At 37.4% G+C, this 26,194-nt stretch overlaps 2 protein-coding genes across 4 annotated transcripts; both read right to left on the minus strand.

Annotated features, from left to right (window-relative positions):
- Positions 1–1,726: 1,726 nt before the first annotated feature.
- On the minus strand, positions 1,727–3,635 carry LOC113485755 (parvalbumin beta-like; the record flags this gene model as incomplete). Its single annotated transcript, XM_026859155.1, has 3 exons — positions 1,727–2,090; positions 2,589–2,686; positions 3,487–3,635. Coding segments are annotated over 3 exons (273 nt in total), but the record flags the coding sequence as incomplete, so codon positions are not given.
- A 5,041-nt stretch (positions 3,636–8,676) lies between these two features.
- LOC113485876 (parvalbumin, thymic) lies at positions 8,677–22,538 on the minus strand. Of its 3 annotated transcripts, none has more exons than XM_026859304.1 (5): positions 22,210–22,538; positions 13,459–13,526; positions 12,521–12,653; positions 12,148–12,257; positions 8,677–10,844 (listed from the first exon to the last, which is right to left on the minus strand). In XM_026859304.1, the coding sequence occupies exons 2-5, from the start codon at positions 13,517–13,519 to the stop codon at positions 10,819–10,821; spliced, it is 330 nt and encodes a 109-aa protein (XP_026715105.1). In that variant the 5' UTR covers positions 13,520–13,526; positions 22,210–22,538; the 3' UTR covers positions 8,677–10,818. The 3 variants fall into 3 exon arrangements, with proteins under 3 accessions (XP_026715105.1, XP_026715104.1, XP_026715103.1); XM_026859303.1 differs by lacking the exon at positions 22,210–22,538 and adding an exon at positions 15,193–15,270; XM_026859302.1 differs by lacking the exon at positions 22,210–22,538 and adding an exon at positions 14,695–14,953.
- Positions 22,539–26,194: the final 3,656 nt, after the last annotated feature.

A 26,194-nucleotide genomic window follows, 5' to 3' on the forward strand; every position in this document is an offset into this window, starting at 1 on the left:
TGCATCAGAACCACTGTTGCTTTAGCAGGTAATTTTGAAATGAAGATTTCTGATTTGCAAACACTGAAACGTCTTAAATAGCTCCCACAAATACAGTGTGAGGCAACCATCATACAGGTTTTCCCAAGATTATTGCCCAAGAACGGACTTTTTAAGAGTTGCAAATTTTTCAAGAAGAGCACATAGGAGTAACTATCATGTAGGAAATATAATGTTCTTGGATGATTAAAGCCATCTAGATTTTTTTAAAGGCTGTTTGGATATATGTTTATTTCTATCACATATATAAGCCTATAAAACCCCATACACTGTAGTGTCTAGTTAGGTATTATTTTATTTATTAATTATTTATTTTATTTTTGTAACCTAATTTGATTGCTGTGTGTGTTTCTATTTTGGGAAAATCACAATTACATCACACTCTTACTTTCCAACCAGAACCCTAACTTAGTCAGTGCACAAGCTGCATGAACAACTATGAGCAACTGTTCAGAATTTTGCATTCTCCTCATTCCTATTTCCAGCTTGCTATTTCAATGTGTCTGTGAAGAAAAAAGATTAATTTCTTAGCAATTTTTTTGCAGGGGTCTTCATTTTATGATACTTTCCTCACAAACATTTATGCATTTGTTTTTACAACCCTGCGACATGTGGGCTTTTTGTTATCCTCAGTTTTAAGATGGAGAAAAGCAGTAAAACACTGATTATTGGGGCAACATGCCCCAGTTTTCCATTATGGAGCACCAGGGACTTGATTTTTCGAAGTGCTTTTCACCCAGCCCTATCCAAAGTACACCTTCCTTTGCCTTCAGTTACATTTGTGAGGGTTGTAAAAACACATCTTCTCTAATTAGGCTTCCGTGCAAAATAAACAGCTTAGAATTGTGGTAACAATTAATACTCTTTACATTGATCTTTCAAGAATTCATTTTAGCATAGATCACGTTGGTATGATTAAAGGGTTCCGAATCTCTGTTGTGGCTGTGTGCAGACCTTCAAGTATCATACTGACAGAGAGAGGAACTCTGGGCTCCTGACTCCTACCCCTGTGCAGGTAGACCCATGTCTTGCTCCCTCACTGTGTAATGGTGTGCAACTTGCCAAGTACAGCCTGGTATGCTGCATTATTTAGTGCCATATGGATGGCACTAAAGGGCATTCAGTGTGCAAAGTGGATCCAGCAAAAGGTCTTTATCCCCTGACTGCAAACTAGCACCACAGACCTTTCCTAAGATCTCTGTCCTGCTCCCAAGATCTGAGGCACAGGGAAACTTTCTCCTTTGGAAAACAAAATGTGAGCATTCGGTGTTCAGAGATGATTTAATCAGGCAAAACTGAGTCATCATCAGAAGTGGGCATATGGGAGACTAGAAGTGTTCTGACTTGAATTAATTCAAGCAGATAGAAAACTGTTTTAACTTCTTGTGAGTGGAACAATAGTGCCATCAGGTGGGCAAAGAAGGTGAGTGATTCCTTGGAGAATTTTGAATGTATTGCTATTTCAGTAATCTAGATTAATCTTGGATCCGGTTGATTTTATATTAAAATTAGTGCTAGGTCCTGCCATTTAATTAGTATATGTATCATAATCATCTGCATAAAGAATGACGTAAAAACATATATGAAGGATTAAATACACCTTTTGATTAAATACCACCGCTACCAGTTACCATAACCAGTTTTACACATGGACATTTTATTAATTCTAGTTTTTTACAACAGGTGCTAGCTATTTATGCAAATATTGAAAATTAAATGCCCCACAGAGATGCTTTATTTTCTCCTGCTCTTAATATTTTTACTAGTATCTTTAATGCCCTAAACATAGATGAGCAGAGTGGATTCCACTTCAGTGTCCCCATGGTATAAAGACCTTCTGCTTAAAACACTGGGGAAAGTGGTTTAAGTAGTGCTTGCACTTCAGATGTTTTCCAGCAATATGAAATCACTTGCCAGCAATTGTTCATGACCTTTCAGGGTACAAAATGTGTAAATACATAGTAGGCTTGCAATAGGAGAGATTGTTTATGGCATAGATACCTTGGCCTTTATTTTGACTACTTGTTAAGATTTGACCAGAACTTGAAACTCTGAAAAAGAAATAAAAGAATAATAAAATGGGACCACATTTTGTAATTGCACACTCGAAAAAGTACTTTCTTAATTTGAAGAGTTAAAATGGGAAACTAATGATACTTCCTCTGATAATCATTCCTTAAAGGTAGCACATTGTCTACTCCTAATAATATAGATACTTAAGACAGAGGAACTGCATTTAAATATCACATTGTACCATAGTTCAATGGTAAAAAGTAGTTAAATTATATACTGAAATTTTATAAACATACCAATTTAAGTTTCAGTCTTGCAAAAATCTCTGTATATATAAAAAGGGACTGACCACCTGTAGCCAAGGGCAGAATATAGACCAGCTCCTGTGTGAGATTCTCTCTACAATACAGAACAGATCTGAGCCCCACAGAATCAGATCCATAACATCCAGTGTATGGAGCAGGGCAGCTGCCTACAGTGAGTCATTAGAAAGTCTCAAAGGCAGATGTTATTCTGTTTAATAAAGGCACTCTTACCATCCACTCCAATTTTACTATCACCTGCTGCCCGCAATGCCTTAGTCTTAGCATCAGTCAAAGCTCTGACACTGACTGAGAAATTCTGCAGGAAAAGTGTTAAAGGTGAGAGGACAAATGAGTGAGACATACAAAGTACTGAAAGCATATAGAGTTTGGTATTGGTAATAGCTGTAAAATTCTAAGCCCGATTCGATCCTTGAGACGATTTCAAAAGCTCTTTGTAAATCGTTTTGAATTCAAGGGCAAAACTTCCTTTAACTTCAGTGAGAGTAAGGGTAAGAAAGTAAGGGAATGTTGCATCACAACATGTAAAAATGCTTGATGACATTTTGGTTTCATTAGATTAAGAAGGCAAAATTAAAACTGACTCCATAGTGGCAGGATTCATCTTCCCTCGTGTGTTATCTTTCTTTTTTTCTTCTAAGATGTAGACTCTTAAAGAGTGGAAAGAATTTTTCTAACTTTTTAACTTCAAAGCCAGATGAATATGATCTGGAAGATATAATTCATGTGATAGAAAGATGAGAGAAAAATAGCCCTTTGAATTCAGTCTAGTAAAAAATCTTGCAATAATAAAAAGCAAACTCTAGCAGAACTGCTATTTTTATCTTCACAGTCTGCCAGTTATCCCTACATGAAACAAGTCTTTTCAGGGCTATCAGAGTGTTTTGTCGTTGTGATCCAGCCTTTCCTTTGTTATTTGTCTTGCAGCTCCTTCAGCACAAGCACACACACACACACACACACACACATGTGTGTGTGCACATGTACACACACTCACACGTTTGTCTCTCATCCAAAGAGACAGAAGGAAAGGGAGTATTTATGATCTTATCCTCCATTTTTAGACAATGAAACACAAGCCTGCTGGTTACTCATTTATTTATTTACTTACTTCAGTTCATCTTCTTCAGTGAAGTCACTCCTGTCCTGGTTAAGAATTCCCAAGGCTTTGGTGAGCTGGTCTTTGGACTTGGAGTTGAGACCCACTTTGACAAAAATGGTTTTGTAATCGAATGAATGAGCAGCTGAAATAAGCAAGGTGAGATGAAAAAAAGTAGTTCAAGATCTGGAACAAAAAAAATAGCTTTTTGCTCAAGAAGCAGGAAATCATTCTGCAGTACAGTGAGGGTCATTACAAGCCCCAATCAACAATCTTTGATTTTCCTAAGTTTATTTCAGATTAACGGGATTTTTCCATCAATGATCTCTCAAACCTAGGAAGATAAATACTGACTCTGGTCTTCATCATGCAAGAACTTACATTTGTAAGTAGATAATTCACTCAAAAATAGATTCACAGAACTTGAGGATAAATATTGTGCTTGTATTAAAATTAGCAGTTTTATTATTATTCTCTACAAAAAACAGGCTTACAGCCTCTGGATTTTTTCCTATGTAAAATTGCTACAATGCACAAGTGATGATGGGTGCCTGTACCTTGGCTGGCAAAGATTAAAATTTGCATCTCTTCCATTACCTTGTCTCCTTTTCCTCTTTTTGATAAAACAAATAAAGCTGTAATTAGCAACCAGACATAACAAAAACATCTTACCATGTACCCTGAAGAGGAAATCAATATTTTACTGTCTAGTTCGTCCTTTCAGCTTTTCTGTTTCCATTGGAATTGGGATATTGGGGTGGTGGGGTAGTGAGGACAAAGGAATTTGATAGATAAACTGAAATCCCAAATTTAAAATGTAAATGTTACTTTGAGAGCTCTGTAGGCCAGCAGCCATTTCAGCTTCTGTCAGGACAGCAGAAAGAGCCATATCAAAGCTACTGTAAAATGAAAAATACTATTGGGTAGAGTTCATACTGATCTTGCTCTATCAGACTTTGGTGCTGCCCCACAAGGAGAGCCACGTTTGACTAGTGGGGCAGTTGCAACCTAGGTCCAGGGCAAACCAGGGGAGCTGCCCTGCAGGAGCCGACTGTTCCATCCGTTAGTTCAGATACATGCAGTGCATCTGGCTTGCTGTTCTCTCTAGTTAAGTTTTCAGGTGCACAAGCTGAGGACAAAACCAAACGTATCTATAGAACTGCATGGCATTTGGGGATCTTTGTTATTTCCATGCATTTTTTTTTTTTGTGGATTATTGCGATGTCTTCAAAAGCTCCAGAGGAAAGATTGAACTCACCTTGCCACTTAGTCTTCCCAAAGCCAAGAATAGAAAATAATGTAGGGTAAAAGTTCTGCAGAGTCCTCTTGACTTAATTATTTTTCAAATGACAGAGGTAATGATTTACATAGACTAAGTTAAGTCCTCTCAACCTTTTACAGAATTCCTAGAGCTACGCAATGGCTCAGATGCCCCAGGGGATAAGTTACTGTGGCTGACAAGACCTGCTAGCTAATCACATTGATATTTATATCCCAAAGGAATGTGTGTGGTGTTTTAGAAAATATATAAGGTTTAGTGCCATACAAAGTAAATCCTCTCAGTTTGCACCTATTTTTAGTCTAGTGAATTATTTTTGATCTGTGAATGAAAAAAAAAAAATTATTGCTTAATGATAGCAATAAATGGACATCTTCATGGTAGACTTTGACTTATAAGGCCCTGATCCTGATAGGAATTACCCATGAAACTTTACTCCCTCAATAGTCTTCAAATAATAATAGTGTTCAAATAATACTAATACTGATAAATTTGTAACAGATATATCTGACATACAAGTAGAATCTCACAGATAAAAATTTTAATTTTAAATCAGCCTAAAGTATTTTTAATAAACTGCTATATTAGCTTTGATTACCCAGTTACTATGTACTTTAGACTATAAAAGTCTAATACTGAGGACATTTGCTCAGTATTAGTTCATTGAATGGTGCACATTTTAAATCATCATAATAAATATATCCATTTTTAGAACTAAGGTTGTCAGTTGTTCAGCAGCACACAGGAGTAGGCATCAACTCATGGCAAGGAGTTCAAATGAGCAGTGAAATACATGATATTTGGCTCTTTCTGTACTGAAAAAAATAAACTTCTGTAAGGATTCAAACAGTAACTATGATCAAACTGCAGCTTTTCTCTTCCTGGTTATCAGTAGGATCCTCATGAAATCTGTTGGAACTTAATGGCCTCAAGAATGGCTGAAATCGGCTGATGGCTAAAAAGCCACTGGGAGAACATTTCACACCCTCACATATGTAAATAAATGTGCACAGAGTACCATTGTAGATTTATGTAATATTTTAATAATGCCATTACATTTAAAATAAAGCCTAGCACTTGGTCAATATAACATAAAGCTGCTGTCTTTTCTTTCAAAAATTATACACATTAAAACCAGACAAAACCTCATTTTGCATATCTTAGTTTCCCTTGATCATTTCTTCAAGAGAAGAATGCTTAGGAGAAGTGCTAACTAAATTACTGTAAACCCATGCTGTGTGGTAAATGGAACATTGTGAAAGCAAAGTTTTCCGGACTATAAAGATCAACTGAGCAAGTTACTTTTAAAGGCATTTTTAATCCTGAGGTGGTGGATTTATAAACTAAATGATCCAGTCTTTCCGATTTGGAATCTAGTTTTGCCTTTCTTTCAGGTTCCTAGAAAATAATTGAGAGTATGGCCAGGGATCAGAGAGGATCTGATAATTGTGTTGGAATTACTGAATATTCAAGAAATAATCCTCGTGAGAAGACCACATAGAGATTACAAAGCGTTTATCCATAAAAGTTTTGAGTATTTCTGTGGCAGACCAGAGCTTGCCTGTAGATGGCACCAAAGACAGTCAAGTCCAGACGTGAAATCTCTCCCGGACTACTTCGGGTGTGAGAAAACCAAGGAACTGAAAATGAGAACAGGTTAATAGGTGAGCGTTCGTGAGCAAGGAAGAGAGGAGGAAGGAGCAGATATTTAAAAGCAAAAAGTCTAGTCTACCAAATCACTCGAAAGACTGGAATATAAACAGACTAAATTAAAAACTCAGAAATAATTCTGGAGAACTTTCCTTTAATGATGATTAGGAAGAACAGGTTATTTTGATGAATAGGAAGAATCAGGTTTTACTGTGTTTATTTGACTAAATATTACAGTCTGTTAGGGAGATCATTGCAAAGATAAGATCAGTTTTTTCTGGAAGCCTGGGAATTAGAGTAGAAAGTTAGTATCTAGGAAAGACCTGCTGATTAATATCTAGTTGTGATGAAATCGCTGTGATTCCCTTTGAGTCAAGTATTCACATATTCTACTTTGACATAAGTTCCCCTTTGAACTTGGGGTCAGTAGTAGCTTTGTAACTTCAGGGGAAGGCCTTGTCTAGGGGTACCTTCTGTTCATATTGTAACCTGCAGTTTCATACACAGAAACTCTGATTTTCTTGTTTTCATGGGTGTAGGACATGCTCATAAGCAAAACAGAAGTTATGGAGCAGCCACATCCCAGCTGCTAGACAGTGTGCTCTCTGGGCCTTTGGTACAGAAAGCGTACCAAAAAGGGCCTAGCGATGTAATGGTATCTTTCTCTGCTTGCAAGCAAAAGTAGAATGAATATTAAGTTTCATAGAATGTGAACACTTTAAATTAGTTCATATTCCACAGCATCCACTTATGAAAATGTTTCAAAATATATGGACAACTAAGCATGAAAATGTTAGGTACATGTCTGTTGAGGGATTTAATCAAGATATATCTATTTCAGTAACCCATTCCAGGAAATGAATCCAGCCTTGGCCCCCTCTGCCCATACTGTATGTGTGAAGAGCTCCACGCGCCTCTGATGATGCTGCATCAAAGATTTTCCACATGGGCTGGCTGCTAACTCGGAGAAGAAACTTTACCAGTCTATGTGTGCAATAAATGTTCTGACTTCCCCTTGCCCTTTCTATGCTCTCTTACTTGTTAGAAGATGACTGTGAGATTTCAAACAGTTGGAGAGCTGAAATTGAATCTGAAGTTTACAAGTTACTCTAGGTTGAGATTTCCAAAGGAACATGAAGTTAGGAAGCAGCCAGCTTCCACCAAATACCAGGGGTTTTATCTTATGCATGATTCTGCTCTTTTATCAGGACAACCCCAAATTTCGGTTTAAGGGAGTTGATGGATTCAGTGCTAGAGCACTAGGGTGGTTTGGGGATATTAGGTTGAACATCCTGGCTCTCTATATCCTTTTTCTAAGAGATTGTGTAGGATAATCAATTTATTTGTGTTTAGCTCCCACTTAAAGGCATCATGGTACAGCTTTATTTCACAAGAAGTATTGGGAGGATTAAACTGCCCATACAGCATAATGAGGAGACTGAGGTATGTTGAGAACTCCCAGCCTTTGGGCTCAGTGGAACTCAGATCTGCCACTCACATTTTGGGTTGTTCTTTAATTTTCTTAAGTAAAGGTAAAACATGTAACCAACTTTTCCTTTGGAACTATGAAGCAGCATTATACCGAGTAGGATGATCTTACTCTAAACTGGAAAAAAGGTTATTGGTGTGATAACACAGGGTGTAGTTAGATCCTTTCTGATCTGATGTAGCATAAGCAATTTCTGACAGAACTTTGATTTTTAACTGTCTACTCAGCAGCGTTTTATTTGTGTAAGTCATTTGTAAAAGCTTGATGCAGAGGACTTAACCCTTACTTATTAGATTGCCGGAGAGGTTATAGAACCTCCATCTTGAAGATACTCAAACTCAGTTTAGAGCAGTGTGCCCTAAGCTGGCCTTCTGAGGAAGTGATTGAACCAGAAACCTCCAGAGATCCTTTCCAGCATGAATTACTCTGTGTTTCTATACCTCATTGTGGTAATATTGTGGTATCACCATTTGTCTCTTTGCTACTTCAGATGGCATCCACATAGACATCCTGCAACCAAAGTTTTTCTCTAGGGCAATAACATTGTCATGTTCAGAGAACACTCCATGCTATTCCTTAAGAAAATTGCAGGCTGCCACTGGCTGAAGTTAAATTCAGTGAGATGAACCTTCCATGAAAACTAAATTTTTGGAATTTGTTTCCTTTAGGTGGGAAATAATATCTTCTGGTTTGGTTAGCTCTAAGAATGTGGATCCCAGTGCCAACAGAAGACTTAATAAGGACTAGATGTTGGTTTTGCTGAACAGTCTGTGGGATTTTTTTTAAATTGGGGTCTTTTTTGAATTTTTTGTCATTCCTTCTAATGAAATGGCTGGACGGTTTTCATAAGATTTAAAACTCATCTTCTTGCCACGAGTTAGTGTTTAAGAAGAACAGATTTTCTCATAAACAAAATTCTCTGAGTTTTACATAAAGTTGCAACCTACACAGGAATTGACTGATTCTCAGAAGTACTTAATTCCCCCTTGTGGCAACAGAAGGCAGTGATGCGCAGTTGCTTAGCATCTCTGTAATACAGGATAGGCCACTATGTAGTCTTGCATTTCTTGCATTCCACATGAGACTTTCAGATGTGCAAGGAATGCAGTATCAGGTCTGTCACTTATGGTATTGTGTGTGCCATCTGCTTGTGAACTAGTGACCGGATATTTTAGTGATTAGTAGTGTGAAGAGCTAATGTATATATTACATCTGTATATTGCTGCAGATCTGGATTGTCTGGGTTTTTTTCTTCAGCAGATAGGAAAACAAATAAGGTAAAAGGAACCACAGAATCTCATCATTATGCAAAATATTTCAGTGCTGCAGTTAACAGCAGCTATAATTTAAGCCCAGATTTTACATCAAAGGCGATGTGGATAGAATTAGGATTTATATTCATTATAACTCTGCCAAGGCTTCAGTGAGTCTGATTGCTAGAATTCCTCTTTTGCATTAGCCATCTTAAATCTGCCAAACAGTTCTCTTACATGCCTGGGTATGAGTGAGCTGTACTTGCCTCACATAATCATCTCACAATTCATGGAAATGCCAACATTGAATGTTACATAAAAGTTCCAGAAGGCTTTGTTTCTGTTCTTCTTCAAAACAGCTGCCAAATTATGTTATAATTATCATCTAGTTTCAGCAGAGTATTAAAATGACAGTCTACTTGTGAGCTGGAAAAACGTCATGGTAGATGGGAAAGAAGAAAACTAAATGTTGGTGGGGAAATTTCCAACCCACTCAGCTAGAAGTGCACAACATCTACTCAGTCTATTGAGCTCTGGATTTAACCATGAACATTATTTACTTGGTCCATTAATGAAGACAATGCTATAACTAGCTCTAAATCCTGTAAGACACTTATCAAAGGAAAGACTAGTTCTCAGTAATTTTCAGACTTGAGAAAATTGCTAATATTATGGATTATATAGATGATTATTCATATAATAAATGAAAGAATGGAGCACTAGCCATCAGTTAGCAATGTAACAGAACTTTAAGGTAATCAAGCAGCAAGATTGGCTGGTTTGTTGTCTGTAGGAAAGACAGAAATTTACAAATGTGGCAAAGTATTATTGTTTTGTACATTATTAAGAGATAATAAGCAACATGTTCATGATTCACAGAAAAACCTCCAGGCCTGTGGCCCATGTTGTCAGGGGACTGTGACTTGTGACAGTGTCAGAGTTGGGATTAGACCCTTCTCCTCTATCTCACAGCTGTCTTAGATTTCATGAAAGATAAATCTTCTTAAGGGAGAGTTACATTTTAGGCCGTAAACACTTTCTGATGATACATGCTGTAGCCTAGTACTTCATTTTGTAAAATTACCCACAAACTTATTCTATGTTTTGAGCTATGTGTCAACTCCTCTTAAATTTTTTTCTCATATTCTCAGGGTTGGAACATAATATAAATTATTTTTAGGTATCTTGTTAGTATTGCTTTTCCTCAAGAATCAGAGAATTAAGCAGAAATAAAACTTAATTAAATCAATACAATTAAGCCTTAAAAGATGTCATATTGTTTAAGATCATCACCAGATACAGGTCTGGCAAGTCAGCATGGTCAAGTATGAGGATGGAAAACCTAAACAAAGTTTTAAAAGCAGCTTTTCCCCCCCAGGTTGTGGGTTAAATTTTTTTCTTTTTCCTCCCCTCTACCAGCCACAATTTCAGCATTATGAGTGGCGGAAAATCACAAAGTCCCTTCTTTACAATGGAAATGTAACAATACCACATGACCAAAACATCTGTACATTGCAAGATTTCTCAGCAATCCGGTGTCTGAACTTGATGTATGGGGAATTGTTTACTCCTGAAACAATATAACAATGTACAAACACATGCTGAGTGCGGAGTGCTTGTTGGAAGAGGTAATTGGAAGAGTCAGTCCAAGATTGCCTTTGGTCTAATGCTGTTTATGCCTTCACCAGAGATTGGAATTCTGTCAAGGAAGAAAATGAGAAAGGCAGGGAATAAAACTAGATGAAAGTGGTTCTTAACATCTTTAGAAAAGACAGATAAAAATTACTTAAACTCCTAGCCATGGAGGGCTCCCGAAGTTATTATAACACTGCACAAGCTATTGCTAAACTGAGATTCTGGGGGCGTAACAGATTTTTCACTCCTTAAAAAGAGTAAGTGCAGAGAGGAGGAGTGCGTCTGTAAATTCATATTTATGGGAAATCCTGAGTTAAAGGTAAACTATCTTTAACCCATTACAAACTCTGATAATAGCAAAGGAAGCGGAAAGTACATTAGGTTGAGCCTGTAGCTTTCAATATGAGGGATTTTTTAGTTTTGTAATTCCAAAGAAAAATATCAGTAGTGATGTAATTTCAAAATGGGAGATTCAATGGTTAAGGGCTAAGATCTGCATAATATAATGCCCTATTTGGGGCTTATAAACAGAAGCTGCAAAAGCTGCTGCTAAAGCAAATTCCTCCAACAGTGTATCTCTCTCTCCTCCCAAACTCTGGCTAAGATTAGCACGTGTGTCTGTTAGAGTTATTGCCACCTGTCCTAGTTCAGCTGAGACAGCCCTGTTTTCAGTGACTTCATCTCTAATATATGATGTATAATGTCCTATTTTCCTTTGCTGCAATTCTAAAAGAAATATCCTGACCAGTTCACATCATCCCTGTGAGGTTTTCTTTAGGAATTTGATTTAGTTTCTCGTAGGACTGCCCAGTGAAATTTGCACTTAGCAGATAATTCTCCAGCACAAAATTCTGTACTGCATTGCAGCAGTTCTAGCCTTGAAAAACAATACCAGTCTTATTTTGCATTACTGAATTAACCACTCAGTAATATTGGCTAATGTCTGATAGTGGTAGATGAAGAAATAAGTTTATGTAGGTGGAAGTGTGTTTAAAAATGACAGTGACATATGGCCAGAAGTGCAGAGCACCCACTGCCGAGATGGAAATTCAGAGAGTGAATAGGTGTTCAGGATGTTTTAAAAATCTGGGGCTTTTTGTCTATGGATCAGACACATGACAAATTAACCCCAAATCTGTTATTATTGATTGGAAGAACAAGCTTTATACTGGGCCTAGATATGCTGTTGCCGCAACGAGATCTAATGGGAATAAAGCTATGACAATAAACAAGTATTCACTAGTATAAAAACTGTGGCAGAAAGCACCAGGCCAAAGTACTTGGATGTACTCTTCATGCCACAGTTTAAATGCAACCCTACATGCATTTTTAAACACAATTTTTATGAAGTTTCCAAAAGTCTTTACCTTCCACTCCAATTTTGCCATCACCATCAGTGTCACCTGCAGCCAGAAAAGCCTTGGTCTCCGCAGAGGTGAGGACTCTGGCACTTGAAGAGAAATTCTTCAGAAACAGCCTGAAATAGAACAGGGTGGAGCACTGTGCTTGAGTTTAATTCTTTGAAAAGTCCCTGACATGGTATTTCTTGTTTTCTTAAACCCATGTCAAAAACCCCATAAGGTAATGCCTGCTCTGAGTATCTGAGAAAATCCAACAGATTCAAGGAAAGATAAGGAATTGTGGTTTATTTCTGAAATAACAGAAAGTTTCTTCTAGAACACTAAGCAAATTCAAAGGTTTGGATTGTTTAAAGAAATACAGCAGCTGAACAGTACTTACTGAAGCTCTTCTTCTTCGATGAAACCACTCTTGTCCTGATCAAGGATTCCAAAAACTTTCTTTATCTGATCAGGAGATTTGCTGGTTAAACCAACCGTGGAGAAGAAAGACTTGTAGTTGAAGGAATCATCAGCTGGAAGAAACAGAAGTTGTTTAAATATTTTCTCTTGAACTTGCTACTACTGTATGTGTCCTTGGGAATATGCGTTTTCTTAATCATCAGCCTGCTCCTCTTTCTTGTGTTCCCCAGAGTAGCAAAAAAGAAGATACAGTGGATAATTTCCCTTTTTAATCACTTTGTGTCTGGTCATGTATCCTTTCAGTCAGTTTGAAGTTTTCTGCTACAATGCACATTCTGTTAAATCAGGATTTATGCAACGTGTCTAAATGCAATTAATAACAAATATTTAGAGGCTGCTACTGTGGCTTACAGACCAACTCCTATAATTCTTACTTTATTTTCACTTAGTCCTTACTTTGGTGAAGAATTTGGTAGAAAAGTAAGTAACTCACAGTCAAACTACCTCTTTGAGCATTTGGAAAATTGTCTTGATCTTGCCGAGGAACTCTTAAGAGAACTGAGACTGGTCATTGCTTCACAAATGACACTTTGATTCTGCAAGCTGAGGCTTTTTTGACATTTTGAAGGAAAGGTTTAACTATTTAAATGTAAGTCTTTAATAGGTTGAAAAATCGACAGAGTTTAGAGTTAAGCCAGCCCTAACTGAAACTGTGGCCCTTTAATTGCTGCTCTGTGTTTTGGGGAATGTACCCACCAAATAACCACTTGTGAGACTTCCTGAATTCAAGGGACTATAGTGTAATGTAGCTAGAAAGAGATCTCACGGGGAAGGAATCTAAGGGGAAAATGATAGGCATGTCATCTTAAGACATAAAAATGATACGCATCTTGTGGCTGCAGAGAGACCATTCCTTACCCTGGCAGCTGGAGAGTGCAGATTCAATATCTTTAGCAGAAAGGATGTCAGTGATGGCCATTGTTGAACTGTAAAATAAATTAAATGTGAGCTACTTAGTCATTAAAATGACTTCTCTACCTCTTTCATGGCTCTATTTGAAGTTGCTGCTGTGACAGTGTATGATAAGGGAGACATTATTCATCTAATTGTAAGCGGAGCATACTGTAACAGATGTCTGCAGCAGGTGCTTCCACTTAAAGCTGGGTAATGAGGGAGGAATTCTGCATGCAGGAGGATCTGATGCCTGTACTGCACTGGGGGAGCGAATCAAAGGTGTCTAGCACCACAAAGCTTCATGACTTTTTTTTGGCTTCTGGAGGTGGATGATTATTAAATTAAAATAGGCATATATTTACAGCATACATAAAAGATAAGGCTAGTATGTCTCTTGGAATAAATGGAATTTTAAAAAGCTAGTAGTATTATCAATAAATGTAGTGATATTTTCAAAGAATGAAAATAATAGTGTAGAATAAGTAATAACAATTTTACTCATTTCAAGGAAACCTAACTATGCTATAAATTTGGTTTGCTGAGCTGCTGCATCATTAAAAAACTACATTTCATGATAGCTTTATAAAAAAGTTTTTTTAAGTATGTTGTGTGGGGGGGTGTTAAATTCCGTGTAGGTGATAATAAACCGCATTTTTATCTGGATTTTGTCATTTCAGTATATTGATGTGCTTAGGACAGAAGTATTGATACTTAATATTTGTTCCTAGCAGAGTGGAGGAGGCGTTTTCTTCTGACACAGCAGCATTTGACAAAACATACTCTTTGTACCGTTCAGCCATGAACAGCTGCAGTAGCTTGCCAAGGTAATACATATTGCTCAAGAAAATGCTACAAGGCCTGAATTTCTAGCCAATTTTTTGAGTGTGAACATAGCATCAATGCATTTACAGTTTGGTAAACTGCACACACCAGTGCAGACTGGTTACAGTTTAAAACTTGCAATATTACTCTAAAGTAGCTCCATGTTAGTGAAGGAAGAGGAACTAAGGCATAGAAGATTATTCCCAAAAGCCCCAAAAGAACAGAAATATAGCAACATCGTTCCTCCTGTTTAAGCATGGAAAGCAGCATTCATGAGAAGGAAACCAGTGCTGGTAACCATTTATAGTCAGTGCACTGGTTGGAGATCTACATACAGGTTTAAACTTTGCCTAAAATATGAAAAGTCTGCCTCTGTACCTGTTGGTTTGCAGCAGAGGAAATTGTCCATCACTTCAGTCCCTTTCTGAATATCTCAGAAGGTGTAAGGAGACAATGGGAGAAATTCACGCTGATGGCGATGGGTACTTCTCCAGCTAAAGCGGATGAGTTACTTTTGTTTTGCTAGTGATTATTTTGTCCCAGTAGCTTCTTGTGCAAAGTGCTTCCCCCTCTCAGCACTACGCAAGATAATTTGGAGCTCTGCCATTCACCTAATTCTCACTGCTGACAAGATTAAAAATGGGGAAGAGTTGAAGGAAAAACTAAAAATTGCAGCATTTTTTACAAGGGGCATCATTCCTGTCTTTTTCCATCCTGTGATCTCAATGCTGATTCTATTCTATGTTAGCTTGTAAAGATACGACATACTGGAAGCTGATATAAGAATAGTTACTTTAATTGCGTAGGCTCTTTCCATTTAGGGAGCATTTTGCTTTGTGTTTCTTTTTCTGAAAGCAGAGGATCTAATCAGCTTACCTTTGTGGTCTTCTTGGCTGGATAAGGAGGCAATCTGGTTGGGAGGAACGTACTTGCTGTGTGTCTCCAGCAGAGCTGATCTTGCATATATATACTTTAAGTTGTATACCATATACAGATTTTAGATTTCAGCGTCACGAAGGGGGAATGGTGTCAAATGAACTTGCCTAACTAATCATCTTGCACTATTTTTATCTCAAGAGAATACATATGATATTTGCAAACGAAACAAGATAAGTGGCTGGATAGGCGAAAAGGACAGAGTCATATTAAATTTCTTCTGATTTAAGCAGAAAATACCAACTCCTCTATATGATGTAGGACAGGAAAAAACCCCACTATCTGATATGCTTGATCCAAGGAGTCAGATGAAATGAAGCACTACTAACTTCTGAAGAGATGCCTTTAATGAATGTTTAAATGTGATAACTTGTTATCTTATCTGTGGACATTCTGTAGAGTTTCATCATTAGAGCACTAAACAAACAAACAAAAAATATCCTGTTCAAATATTCGTGTAGCAAACCATTTAGGGAAAACAATAGTCATGTTGTCTCCCAGAATGTCTGGTTTGTTGTTTTGAAAAAAACCCCATACAGTCAATTTGTTGCTACAGGAGGTAAAATAATATTATGTCAATCCATAGGAACAGTTGATTGGGGGAGGGTATTTCGTCTGGTATGTTTCCAGAGAAAATCTTACAGTTCTGCAAGGTTCTGACATCCTGTTTAGTCATGTATGTATGAAGCAAAGGGGTTGTGATCTACCCAGCTGTCTCTAAGACAAAAACCCCTGAGCCCTACATGAAGGATCTTTGCTTTCAGAACAGAGAGAAAAATTTCAATGGCAGCATCACTGCAGGGAATAATATGTGAAGAGTGGTATGGTAATTTTTTAGCCTACCTTCTGATCTCTTTTAGAGAAGTGATTATTTTTTAAAATATTTTGTCCAGTGCTGTTTCAAAGTGTTCCTTTGTGCTAGATCATTTTAAAAAAAAAAGCATAGAAACAATTTGATCATCTCAGTTTTCGTTCATGAACGTTGTATCCTAACTGGCTGAGGAGCCTGTCAACTTGGATCTCACTTGTGCCTTGAAGCAGCAGAACAGTGGAAGATAAGTCATATGGATGACAGCACAGGATAGCATTATGACAGGGGTAAGGGTTGGCAAGAGATGACAGTGCAGTTGGCACCTTGGTGGTGGCACAGTAAGAGGTGACAGTGCAGAGATTGTTTTAATGTCAGAGACAGCATCAAGGCATCTTTTTTCCAGAGCATTTCTCTCTAAGATGGAAGGCAAACCTAGCCAAGGTTTGAAGCCAACCATTAATAAATAAATCATAGTATGAGGCAGAAAAAGTGGCAAATGGGTACCTATGAGCCCTTAGTGCATCCAACATAGACAGCAGCTGATTAAAAAGCAACAAAAGTCTATTGCAAAAGATACAGTGTGTGGAGGGGGTGTTATTTTGCTTACTGAATAAAAACATAAGAAAAACTATTGCTACAAGGTTTTTTTTCTTTTTACAAATTCTGAATGTCTGTCCTTCATGAAAAAGTTTCAGACACAGATAATTATTGTGAGGGGAAAAACCATTGGTTAAGAATGGCTGTGGAAGATTTCAGCTTTCCCAGTTTTGTGAATGGGTTGTTGACCAGCTGACGCTGAAAAATTTCAAGAAGAATTTGATGGATAGATATTTAATACTGGCTCTTGTTGCCACTGGTGACATCTGGTAGAAGGGATACAAATATCACTTTCCCCCCTCAAAGTCTTGTAAGAAATTACTTTTATTCTACATGGGAAAAAAATTCCTCCCTTGTGCACACACCACCCTTTTCTCCCTCTCCAATTCGGAAAATTGCCTACATAGTGCCAACAACTGATGTGAAGTAAGTAGGGTGTCCAACATAAAAACTGATGGCATGGTATGACCTAATGAAGCTAAGTTAAGAGGAAGGCCAAATTCTGCTGAAACTCTTGGACTGCAGGAGTCTACATGGGAATTTGGTCTCTGGTGTCTATTTCAGAGAATGCATTTGATTTTAGATGCAATGGCTTCTCATTTTGCCCAGAGCTAATTCCACATATGTTAACCCCTCGCCCCCACTCTTCCCTTTAAAAATAGCATTGATTGCTGTTATTTCCCTTAATGCCTGTGGACTGTTGCCATTAGGTTGAACTTCTGTATGTGAATCACATAAAGATGGAGTCTTTAAAAAGTGTGCTTTGTTTTCTAAGAGGCTTCAAGAAGATGTTTCCTTTTGTTCTTTGAAATTTTAAGGATAAAGCATGAACGTTAAATGATGTATGGTGGTAGTCTGTTGAGTTGCATTCAGACTCCAACAAATTTTGGAGTCACTTTTGCAGTGAGATTGGAGGCACTAGAGATCCAGAACACATGCGCTGGCTGGCGGGGTGAAATGCACAAGGATCATGTAACTATTTACAACCAGCCTCCAACATTTTATTTTCAAGCCCTACATTAGAGATTGCAAAAACATCTGTTTGGTCATTTTTACTTTCTTAAATCAAATACTGTTAGTAACTTTCCAGCTGTCATCCCACTTGGCAGGGAGAGGAACTGGGGATGTATTAAAAAGTACGGAGAGATATCCCTTTCAGATTGTCAGGTTACCACTAAAAGCAGCTTTAAATCCTGGGACTTGAGCATTTCACTTTGCTTGAGTCTCATTGCCTTCTAGAGGATTCTCTAATGGAACGCTCCTCTCTTGTTTTATTCTTCCCATTTTCAATCTTAACTCTTCTAACACTTGAACTTACCTCCCCAGGTTGAAAAGCTGTATTTTAAGCCAGTGGTTGTTCTATAATATACTCCTATCATTTTTCTTTGAGTGCTGACATGAATTGTGTGTGCAATAGAATAACAAAAGTACATTAAACAGTTGTGAATGCCCACTTTAAATAAGTGTGATTTGCTACCCTTGTATATGCCTGAGATCATTTTCCTTGAATGCTTATGACAGGAATATCCATAGTCACCAGTCAAGGAATAGAAATCACTTTATGAAATGTGTTTAACCTATTGTTAAAAGACATGTGAATAGTGAAAGTAGAATATTCATTCAGCTTGTAATTTACTTTTGGAATACATGAGATGAAAGAAATTGTATGAATGTAATTTAGTGTAATTGTATTAATGCATCATGCTCCGTCATTTGAGGAATGTAACTCTTGGAGTGATCTGGAAATATTTGTGAGTGGTTTTAGGTTTATATTACTTAATTTAACATCTGTAGGTAACATGTAACTAACCCCCAGTAAAATGCTGGAAAAAAAATAAAAGCTCAAGCAGTTGCTATGGGGTGAGGAAGCTGTACATGGGAAACATAAGTTTCCCGAGTCACAAAAATTAAATAATTTATTTTTCACCAGTTATCATTCTAGTGTCAAGTGGCTTCACTCTTTGAGATAGATTTTCAGAGATTCTAGGAAGGTACAGTGTAACTTTTCAACTTCAAGTGCCCTTCACAGTGCTAATGTACAAAATTTCTTCAGTCATATTTTTCTTACATGTGTAAAGCTTAATTTTTAAGCCAATTGGATTGTTTACATAAATCAGAAAATTTACGGTTCTGCATATCTAAGATTTGCAAGAGAGAGTTTCAATTCTGATTGCAAAATTTGAAAGGAATACGGTCCAGATGTAAAATCTATGTGATTTCTCAAGCTGTAGCTTGAGATTTTTGTTTCTGAATTCAGACCTTCCAGTTCACTTCCATTTGTTGCTTTCTGAAAATATTCATGCATTGATGCAGAAAGAAAAAGGCCTTTTTTTGAAGAAAGAAATTGACATAGAATGATTTCTGAAATGATAAATTCGTGGGGATGTTAAATCTGAAACAGTCATTCTTAAATGGACAAAATACTTGATCCTCCAGATGTCTCTATCCATAGTTTAAAAATTACATGCAGCAAGTGTCAGAAAGCCTATAGAATAAATAATTTTCCTGCTTTAATTCTGAAGCAAATAGTTTACTGTTTTTGGAAGTATCCTAATAAAATTGCCAATAAAAAGGTATGTGTGGGATAATCATTTTTTCTGAGTGGAAAATAAAATCTGTTTTGTCAAGGCAGTCTTCTCTAGCTAAGTTGATAGTGAAGAAATGTGCTGAAGACAGAAGTTCTATTCAATATTTGATTACTATATTCTGTTCATGAGCTACGTTTTTCAAGTCCCGTCTGTTAACATCCCTAAGCAGGATCCTTGTTACAGGAATTGTAACATTAGTCTGTGTGTTTACACTGCGTAGCCCAGTGCAGCCCTGCTCCCTGACTGTGGTTTATAAGCGCTATAAATAATCATCAGTTGCAGCAGGCTTTCAAATATAGATATGGTTGAAATTAACTCAGATGTTTTTGAGTCTGTCTGTATGTTTTTGTATAGGCCTTATCACACTGTGTAAACAGTGTATCCCACTATAAACAGAAACAGCTCCTTGTAGTTATGTAATTGGCAGGAGCGTGAAATAAGAATTAGGTCATTATTCATACATATACTAATCTAGTGCTGATATTGCTGAAGAAAGCAGTACCTTTGATTTTTCTGGCAGGGTTGCTTGTCAAGGATATATATATATTTCAAGGATATATGGGTTTCAAAAAAACCCAAATGCTAGCTGACATAAAATTGACTCTTAAAGATACTTTTCCTGTGCACAAAGCCCATACCCAACCTGATTTATAGGTGCCCCATGAGGTGTGACTGAACTCCCTGCCTTTCCATTTGCTGAGATCAGGAAATGGTAAAAACTTGTCACAGCTCCAGTCCAGCGTGTGTGCTTGGGCTTCTTCTCTATGGAAACTAGAGTGTGATAAGGGGCTGACCTGTGTTTGTCCAAATGTTCGTGTCTCCAGGGCATGCACCCAGACTCAGGAACTCAGAAGCATTCCTTCATCCCTCATTAGACACTGCCAACATTGCTGACAATAATTAAAATGAGGAGTTTTCTATGAAAAGTAAGCTGAATTAATATGGAAATTGGTACTAGAGACATAATGGCATCGGATATGAAAGCATTAAGTCTTTACAAACAAGAATTCATTGAGCATTTGAGAGCTAAGCCTGGTTTGATCAAATGGTGCATCAATAAAGTGATTCCACTGTTCAGATATTTAAAGGATCAGTGGGATGAAAAGACAGAAGCGGGCATTGTTCTTAAAATACAATGCTGCATTTGTGTTGTAGCTCCTGTAGAATTCCAGTGTCCAGATAGTCCAGTGATTTCAGGCTTTAATTGTATAGTATAGAACAACACAGACAGAAAATGTAAGTTCTTATTATTCATTTATGGGCAAACTGCTTCATAGTCACTATGGATCCTATTAGCAAGTTGCTGCAGTCAGGTGTAAAGTAAATCAAATCTGTTGCTCTGAATGAAAAAAAATAATTACTGTATTCTAGTGTTAGATTCACGTAACAGTCTTTCCTTGAATTGTCTTGGCCTCCATCTGAGCTGAATTATAGCACTGATTGCACTTTACTAAAATCATACATTTAAAAAGGAATTTTACTAAACTGGAAACTTCAGGAGGAAGAGTCTATGTTAATCTCTGGGGCAGAAGGCCTGTCTCCTTCTTAACAGAAATTCAAATCTGGCTGTGACTGGTTAGCAGTTGCAGCAGAAAATGTCCTTGAACTGCTCAGAAATCAATTAGAGCTCTTGCTCACCAAAGACGAGGCCTGCCAGCGGTAAACGGGGAGATGTCTGATTGCATCTAGTCTCTGAGCCAACTTCAGAGCCGTAGTATAATCCAGAGACAACAAATGCTTGAGGAAAACTTTTGAGATTCCTGGATCAGTCTTGTAATTTTTGAAGGATTTGACTCATTTTTTAACTTATACATTTGGATATACTATATGACAACTTCCAGATTTGAAAATCCAGAAGGTTAGAGCAGACGGTATCTTGCTGATTCCTGAATTCCTATATTGGCTTGTCCTTTTCTGGGTAGAGGTGGATGGAAGCAGGTGTTAAGTAAAATACATGCTTAAGTGCTTTGCTGAATTTGAAAAGTAAGACCATTTTGCAAATGTATTGTATGTCCTACACAATGCTGAGCTGGGCTGTACAAGCTGCAGTTCTGGGCAAAACTTAAACTTGGCACTTAATTTTTTTGCTGGAATGTTAATTAGTTCTGTGCACAATGTGATGTTACTGAAATTTGATTATCATATGAAATGTGAAGCTTTTACTAAGCAGTGCTCCAAAGCTCTTATCTCAGAATACCACGGTAAGGTAATTTCAGAATACCAAATCCCAGCTATTTCCTGAAAGTTACAGCTATATAAAACTTTACTTAACAGTGATGTTGAAAAATGCATGCTAATCAGGGCAGAAGATCTTCCCCATCACATAACGTTATAATTAATGATGTCATCAACAGCAGAGACAGTCATTTAAATTATGAATGCTTCTGGTTATGAATGATGGAATTTTTTGGCATAGGAATTAAAGTGTATGCATTATTAGAACTAGTAGAAGAATTCAAGTCATGCTTTGTAAAAAAGTAGAAAGTTAGACATGGTTTAATGTTCATGAATATTTGGGTAACCAAACTTATTTTTCTGTTAAATATGTAGGTATTACAGAACAGATAGAGAAGCATCCACTGAATAATGTTTGAAAGTTGTTCTAAGCCTTGTTGAAGTTGGTATATAAGGCCATCACTCTTAAATTAAAATATCTATAAGCAGTTATATCAGTGCCTTTATGGATGAAGGAAGCTGAAATGATCAGCTTAATCTTTGTCCATCTGTTCTATTTGGATGGAGCTAGTCTAGGGAGCTTTCTGCTGAGTGGTGACTCTGATGGATCTGAGGGAGAGTGACTTCCTACATAGGAGTGACCTGCTGATCTGGAAAATTTGCCTGAATATCTTCTATAATCATCTTTATTTGCAGAATTCACTTCTATTTAGACCCTGGGTATATTGACAGCATTTAGTTAAGTTATGTGTTATTAATGAAACAAAGAAAAACATGGGAACTCACCTTCTGCTGATAGGGCCAGCAGGTCACCTGCCAGAAAGAGGATTTCCTTTGGGTGAGTGGAATTGAATTTAAAAACCAGAAGTATGAAAAACACGATCTGATAATCAAGCATTGCTTTCACTGTATCTTGGTGTCCTAATTCTGCCAGTTCTTCAGGAAGCCCCTAGGGTTTTCTAAGGAAAACTGTGTAAACAATGATAAAATTAGCCAGACAGCTATTAGAGAAACAAGACTAATCAGTAAAATGGAAAATAAAAGTGCAATCTTTAGAGGTTAAAATGCTGTAACTCCCTTTCCACAATTGCTTTTATGCTATTCTATCAAGGGAAACATCCATAAACCTCCTGGAGACTGCACTCTGGAGTATCCCCTGTGTAGGGATACTGCCTAGGAGGTGGGATTTGAGCGTTAGTTCTGGGATGAAGCCATGGTGCTTTGGCCCTTGTTATCCCAGCTTCTCCAGTAAGCCCGGTTAGAGCCCATGGCAGCTTGTGGAGATTGCAGCTGGCTCTAGGCAGTGCAGAAGCCATCATTACACAGCCTAACTCAGCTGTGCAGTGGGCCTCTAGGAAGAAAAATAGCCTGAAAATCAGCTTTCTCAAAAGAGCAAAATCTGTTTTGAGATACTGACTCATTATATATAACTGAGGAGAGTTTGAGGGTTTTTTTGTTTATATAAAATAATCTGTGTAAGCTCCAGTGAAATAGAGCAGCGATTCGTTTCTCTAAAGTGATCTTACAGCGCATACTTCAAAGTGCAAGCACTGGACTGTAGGCCAGTTGCTACAACAATTTTACAGCCCTGCTATAAGCAGTAGGAGTCAAACTAAATATCCTAACCTACTGACTTGTAATGACATGGGCTTGATGTAAGAAATTCAGAACTGAGCTAATATAGTTACTAAACTGTCTGTCTGTGTCCAGGGAATGCTGAACACATGCGGAGCAGATGGAAGAGATTAAAAAAGACTAGAATTATAGATGAGAAATGTTCACAATTAAAGTGACAAACAGATTTCTGTGTATGTCTCTTTTCTGATTATTTTGAAGTGTGTTAGGGTGAAAAAGGCTTAGCATATAAAAATTATTGTTAACTCCATTTAGAATCAAATTCATTTGACTCAAACAATGCTTTTCAAAATGATCTTTGTAAATTCCTTGCACTTCAGCCTAGCAAAAGCAAATCATTATGTTTAACTCCACCACTTAATTTATGACCATTTTAAGTTGTCTGATGAATTTGATAATTCAGCTTGTCCTCTACTGTTTCAGCTACTAAGGAAATTCCAGTTAGGATCTGCTGGATCAGATATCCTGTGTCTCAGCTGACCCAAAATCCCCATGATGGCTTTAGCACCATTCTTAAGACAACCATGCAGACTTAGTGACGAACAGACTTGTTTACCTGATCATGGCAGAGGATTTAATTTAGAAGAGAATGGCATCAGTATTAGAAACTTTAGAATTAAAGGATGGTGTCTTGAATATTCTTAATTTTTGCTGCTATTTAGTGCAATTCATTAATGGCAATGAATTAAGTAGAAAATAGAAGCAGCTTAATGGATCCCTCTTGTTGGGGGGAAATTCCACCAAAATTGTAAGTGAAGAGTAAATCTTTCTAGGAACCTTAGATTTTTTTTCAAAACTCTAGTTTCTGAGGATCATGTATCTTACTTCCACTGCTTATACTGAGCAAAGCTGAATAATACTGTAGTAAGAACTATCTAGCTTGTGTTGCTGCTCACAACACTAATGGTATGGTCGTGGTGCAAAAGCAACAGTACCAAAGTGAAAAAGACCATTAATTTTACTTCAGCCCCAGGGTTTTCTAAAAGGACAGGCTCTCAGCCAGCTAAACCGACCTAGTTCATGTTAAGACTGTTTTTATGGATCCCTGACAGAGTGTAAAATTACAGAGTGGCCAATGCAGATAAAGCTGACACATACGTTCAAGCCTAGATGGAGTTTAGGGCTATATTTAACAAAAACACTGGGTTCTGTGTTTGGGTGATACACTCTGCCTCTGTACCCAGAACAGTCACTGGAATCCAAACTCTCTCCAGCTTCTCCTGTTGATTACATCCTACATATTGGTTTCAAATTTTATCAGATTGTGCTTGCTTGGGGAAAGAGGTATGGTTTTGAGGTAAACACACGGAAAGGTATTTTCTTTAAATGCATCCCATTTTTAACTCGCAAGGACTTAGTCTCTTCTCTCCATAGTGTTGGTAAAAATGCAGCATTGTATTTCCTGTCTTTTCATGCAGGTGAAAAACTACAATCTTGACAGGCTAGGGAGAAGAGACATATTTTCTGATGATGCCATGAGCATGTCTTTGCAACAGCACTAACAGTCTGTCTCCTGCACAATGTGGACAAAACACCTGGTTTTGCCTTTATCTCATAGTTGATAACATTAGACTGCTAGAGTTAGGTTTTTGAAAGCGCCTGCATACTGAATGCTGAGTTTTAAAAATCTGTCTGTAAATATCATAATAGAAGCTGCTGGTGCAGTGGAAAACCTGGGAAAAGTGACTCTTCTGAAATACTGAAATAATTAGGCCCACTCCCCAAACAAACGTAATGCTCTGTCTGCATTGTGTCGACTTTGAAATATATGCAATTACTGTTCTAAACTCCATTTGAATCATATGTGACAGAAGTCATTCCCTGGTGGTAATGGCTATTTCTGTTCTGAGGAATGCTGAGCACTTTCCAGATCTTTCTGAGATAGTTTGCATCATCTGACATTTCTGCAGGCAACATTTGCTCGATGGTGAATTGGATTGTAAATTCTACAGCTGTGAAGTTATAGGAAACAGGAGTCTTGGCAAATCCCTAAATAGGCTCTGGTAAGGACTGAGTGGGAATTTAATGAATACAGATTGTGGAATCAGTCTCTTAATTTGTTTTGATTAAGGTAAAATGCCTATATAATAGGTTTTTCTGTATTGCATTAGTAAGTATGACAACACTGAAATTTATTGTGTGCTCCTATTTATATTATTTTTCTTTGCTTTTCATTCTTGTAAAACTTTTGAGTTTCTCAGCATCGGGATTGTGTCCTCTTTTAGCTTAGTATTTGTATTTAAATCCTCCCAGCTGAATAACTTACAAAGAAATGATCTTTTGAAGTCAGTAACACTTGGAAAGGATTTTCCCCTGTGCATGGAAAGGCAGGCTCTTTACGTGTGTGGTAGCTGTGTCAGACTTTTCTTTATGATTTTTTGTATTTACAGCTTTATAAGAAGAGGATGTTTAAAGAATTGCACTTTATAGCAACTGATAGTAATCAGGAGGTTTTATCCTGCATTAAGGAATCCCTCTGACCAGAAACAGTTTTTTTGGTGAATGAATCAAGATCTCAGTGTGTCTCACCCTGGGTATCCCTGTAGTCTGTCCAAGACCAGCAATATCCCTGTGTCCTGCCTCTCTACCCTTGCCAGTTCATACAGCACAGTGACAGCCACTTTGGCTGAGGAGGGCTGGACATAGCTCTTCCAGAGGCTGGTGCTGTCAGTTCTCTATTGGCTAGAGAACAGATGATATTGCAGAATGAAATTAACTTTAACTAACTGGAATAAATACAATACACAACCTGCACAGTGTTTCTGGGTCCAGGACAAGGAAATTCCATGGCTTTTTACAGGGACGGGAGTAAGATTCAGTCTTCCAAGCACAGCAATCATTTATAAATTATAGGGACAATCATATGATATTTATAAATGCCTACTATACAGAGACTTCCTGATTCCATTGAAGTCAATGGCAAAATTCCCGTTGACTTCAGTGTCAACAGAATCTGGACTGCAATAAGACAAATGTTTCCCATTAAAATGATTATATAATTAGCATTGGGAAGCTGCTTAATGAGGTGGATCTGATAGCTACAGAAGCTGTGGATCATTAGTATGAATTGAATCTTTCTTTGTTTCTCTACTACTTTAATTTAAAATTAAATAGTGTCCTTGTTTTTACCAAGCTC

The sequence above is a fragment of the Athene cunicularia genome (assembly GCF_003259725.1).
Source record: "Athene cunicularia isolate RWA chromosome 14 unlocalized genomic scaffold, athCun1 chr14_part1, whole genome shotgun sequence".
Classification (NCBI taxonomy): domain Eukaryota; kingdom Metazoa; phylum Chordata; class Aves; order Strigiformes; family Strigidae; genus Athene; species Athene cunicularia.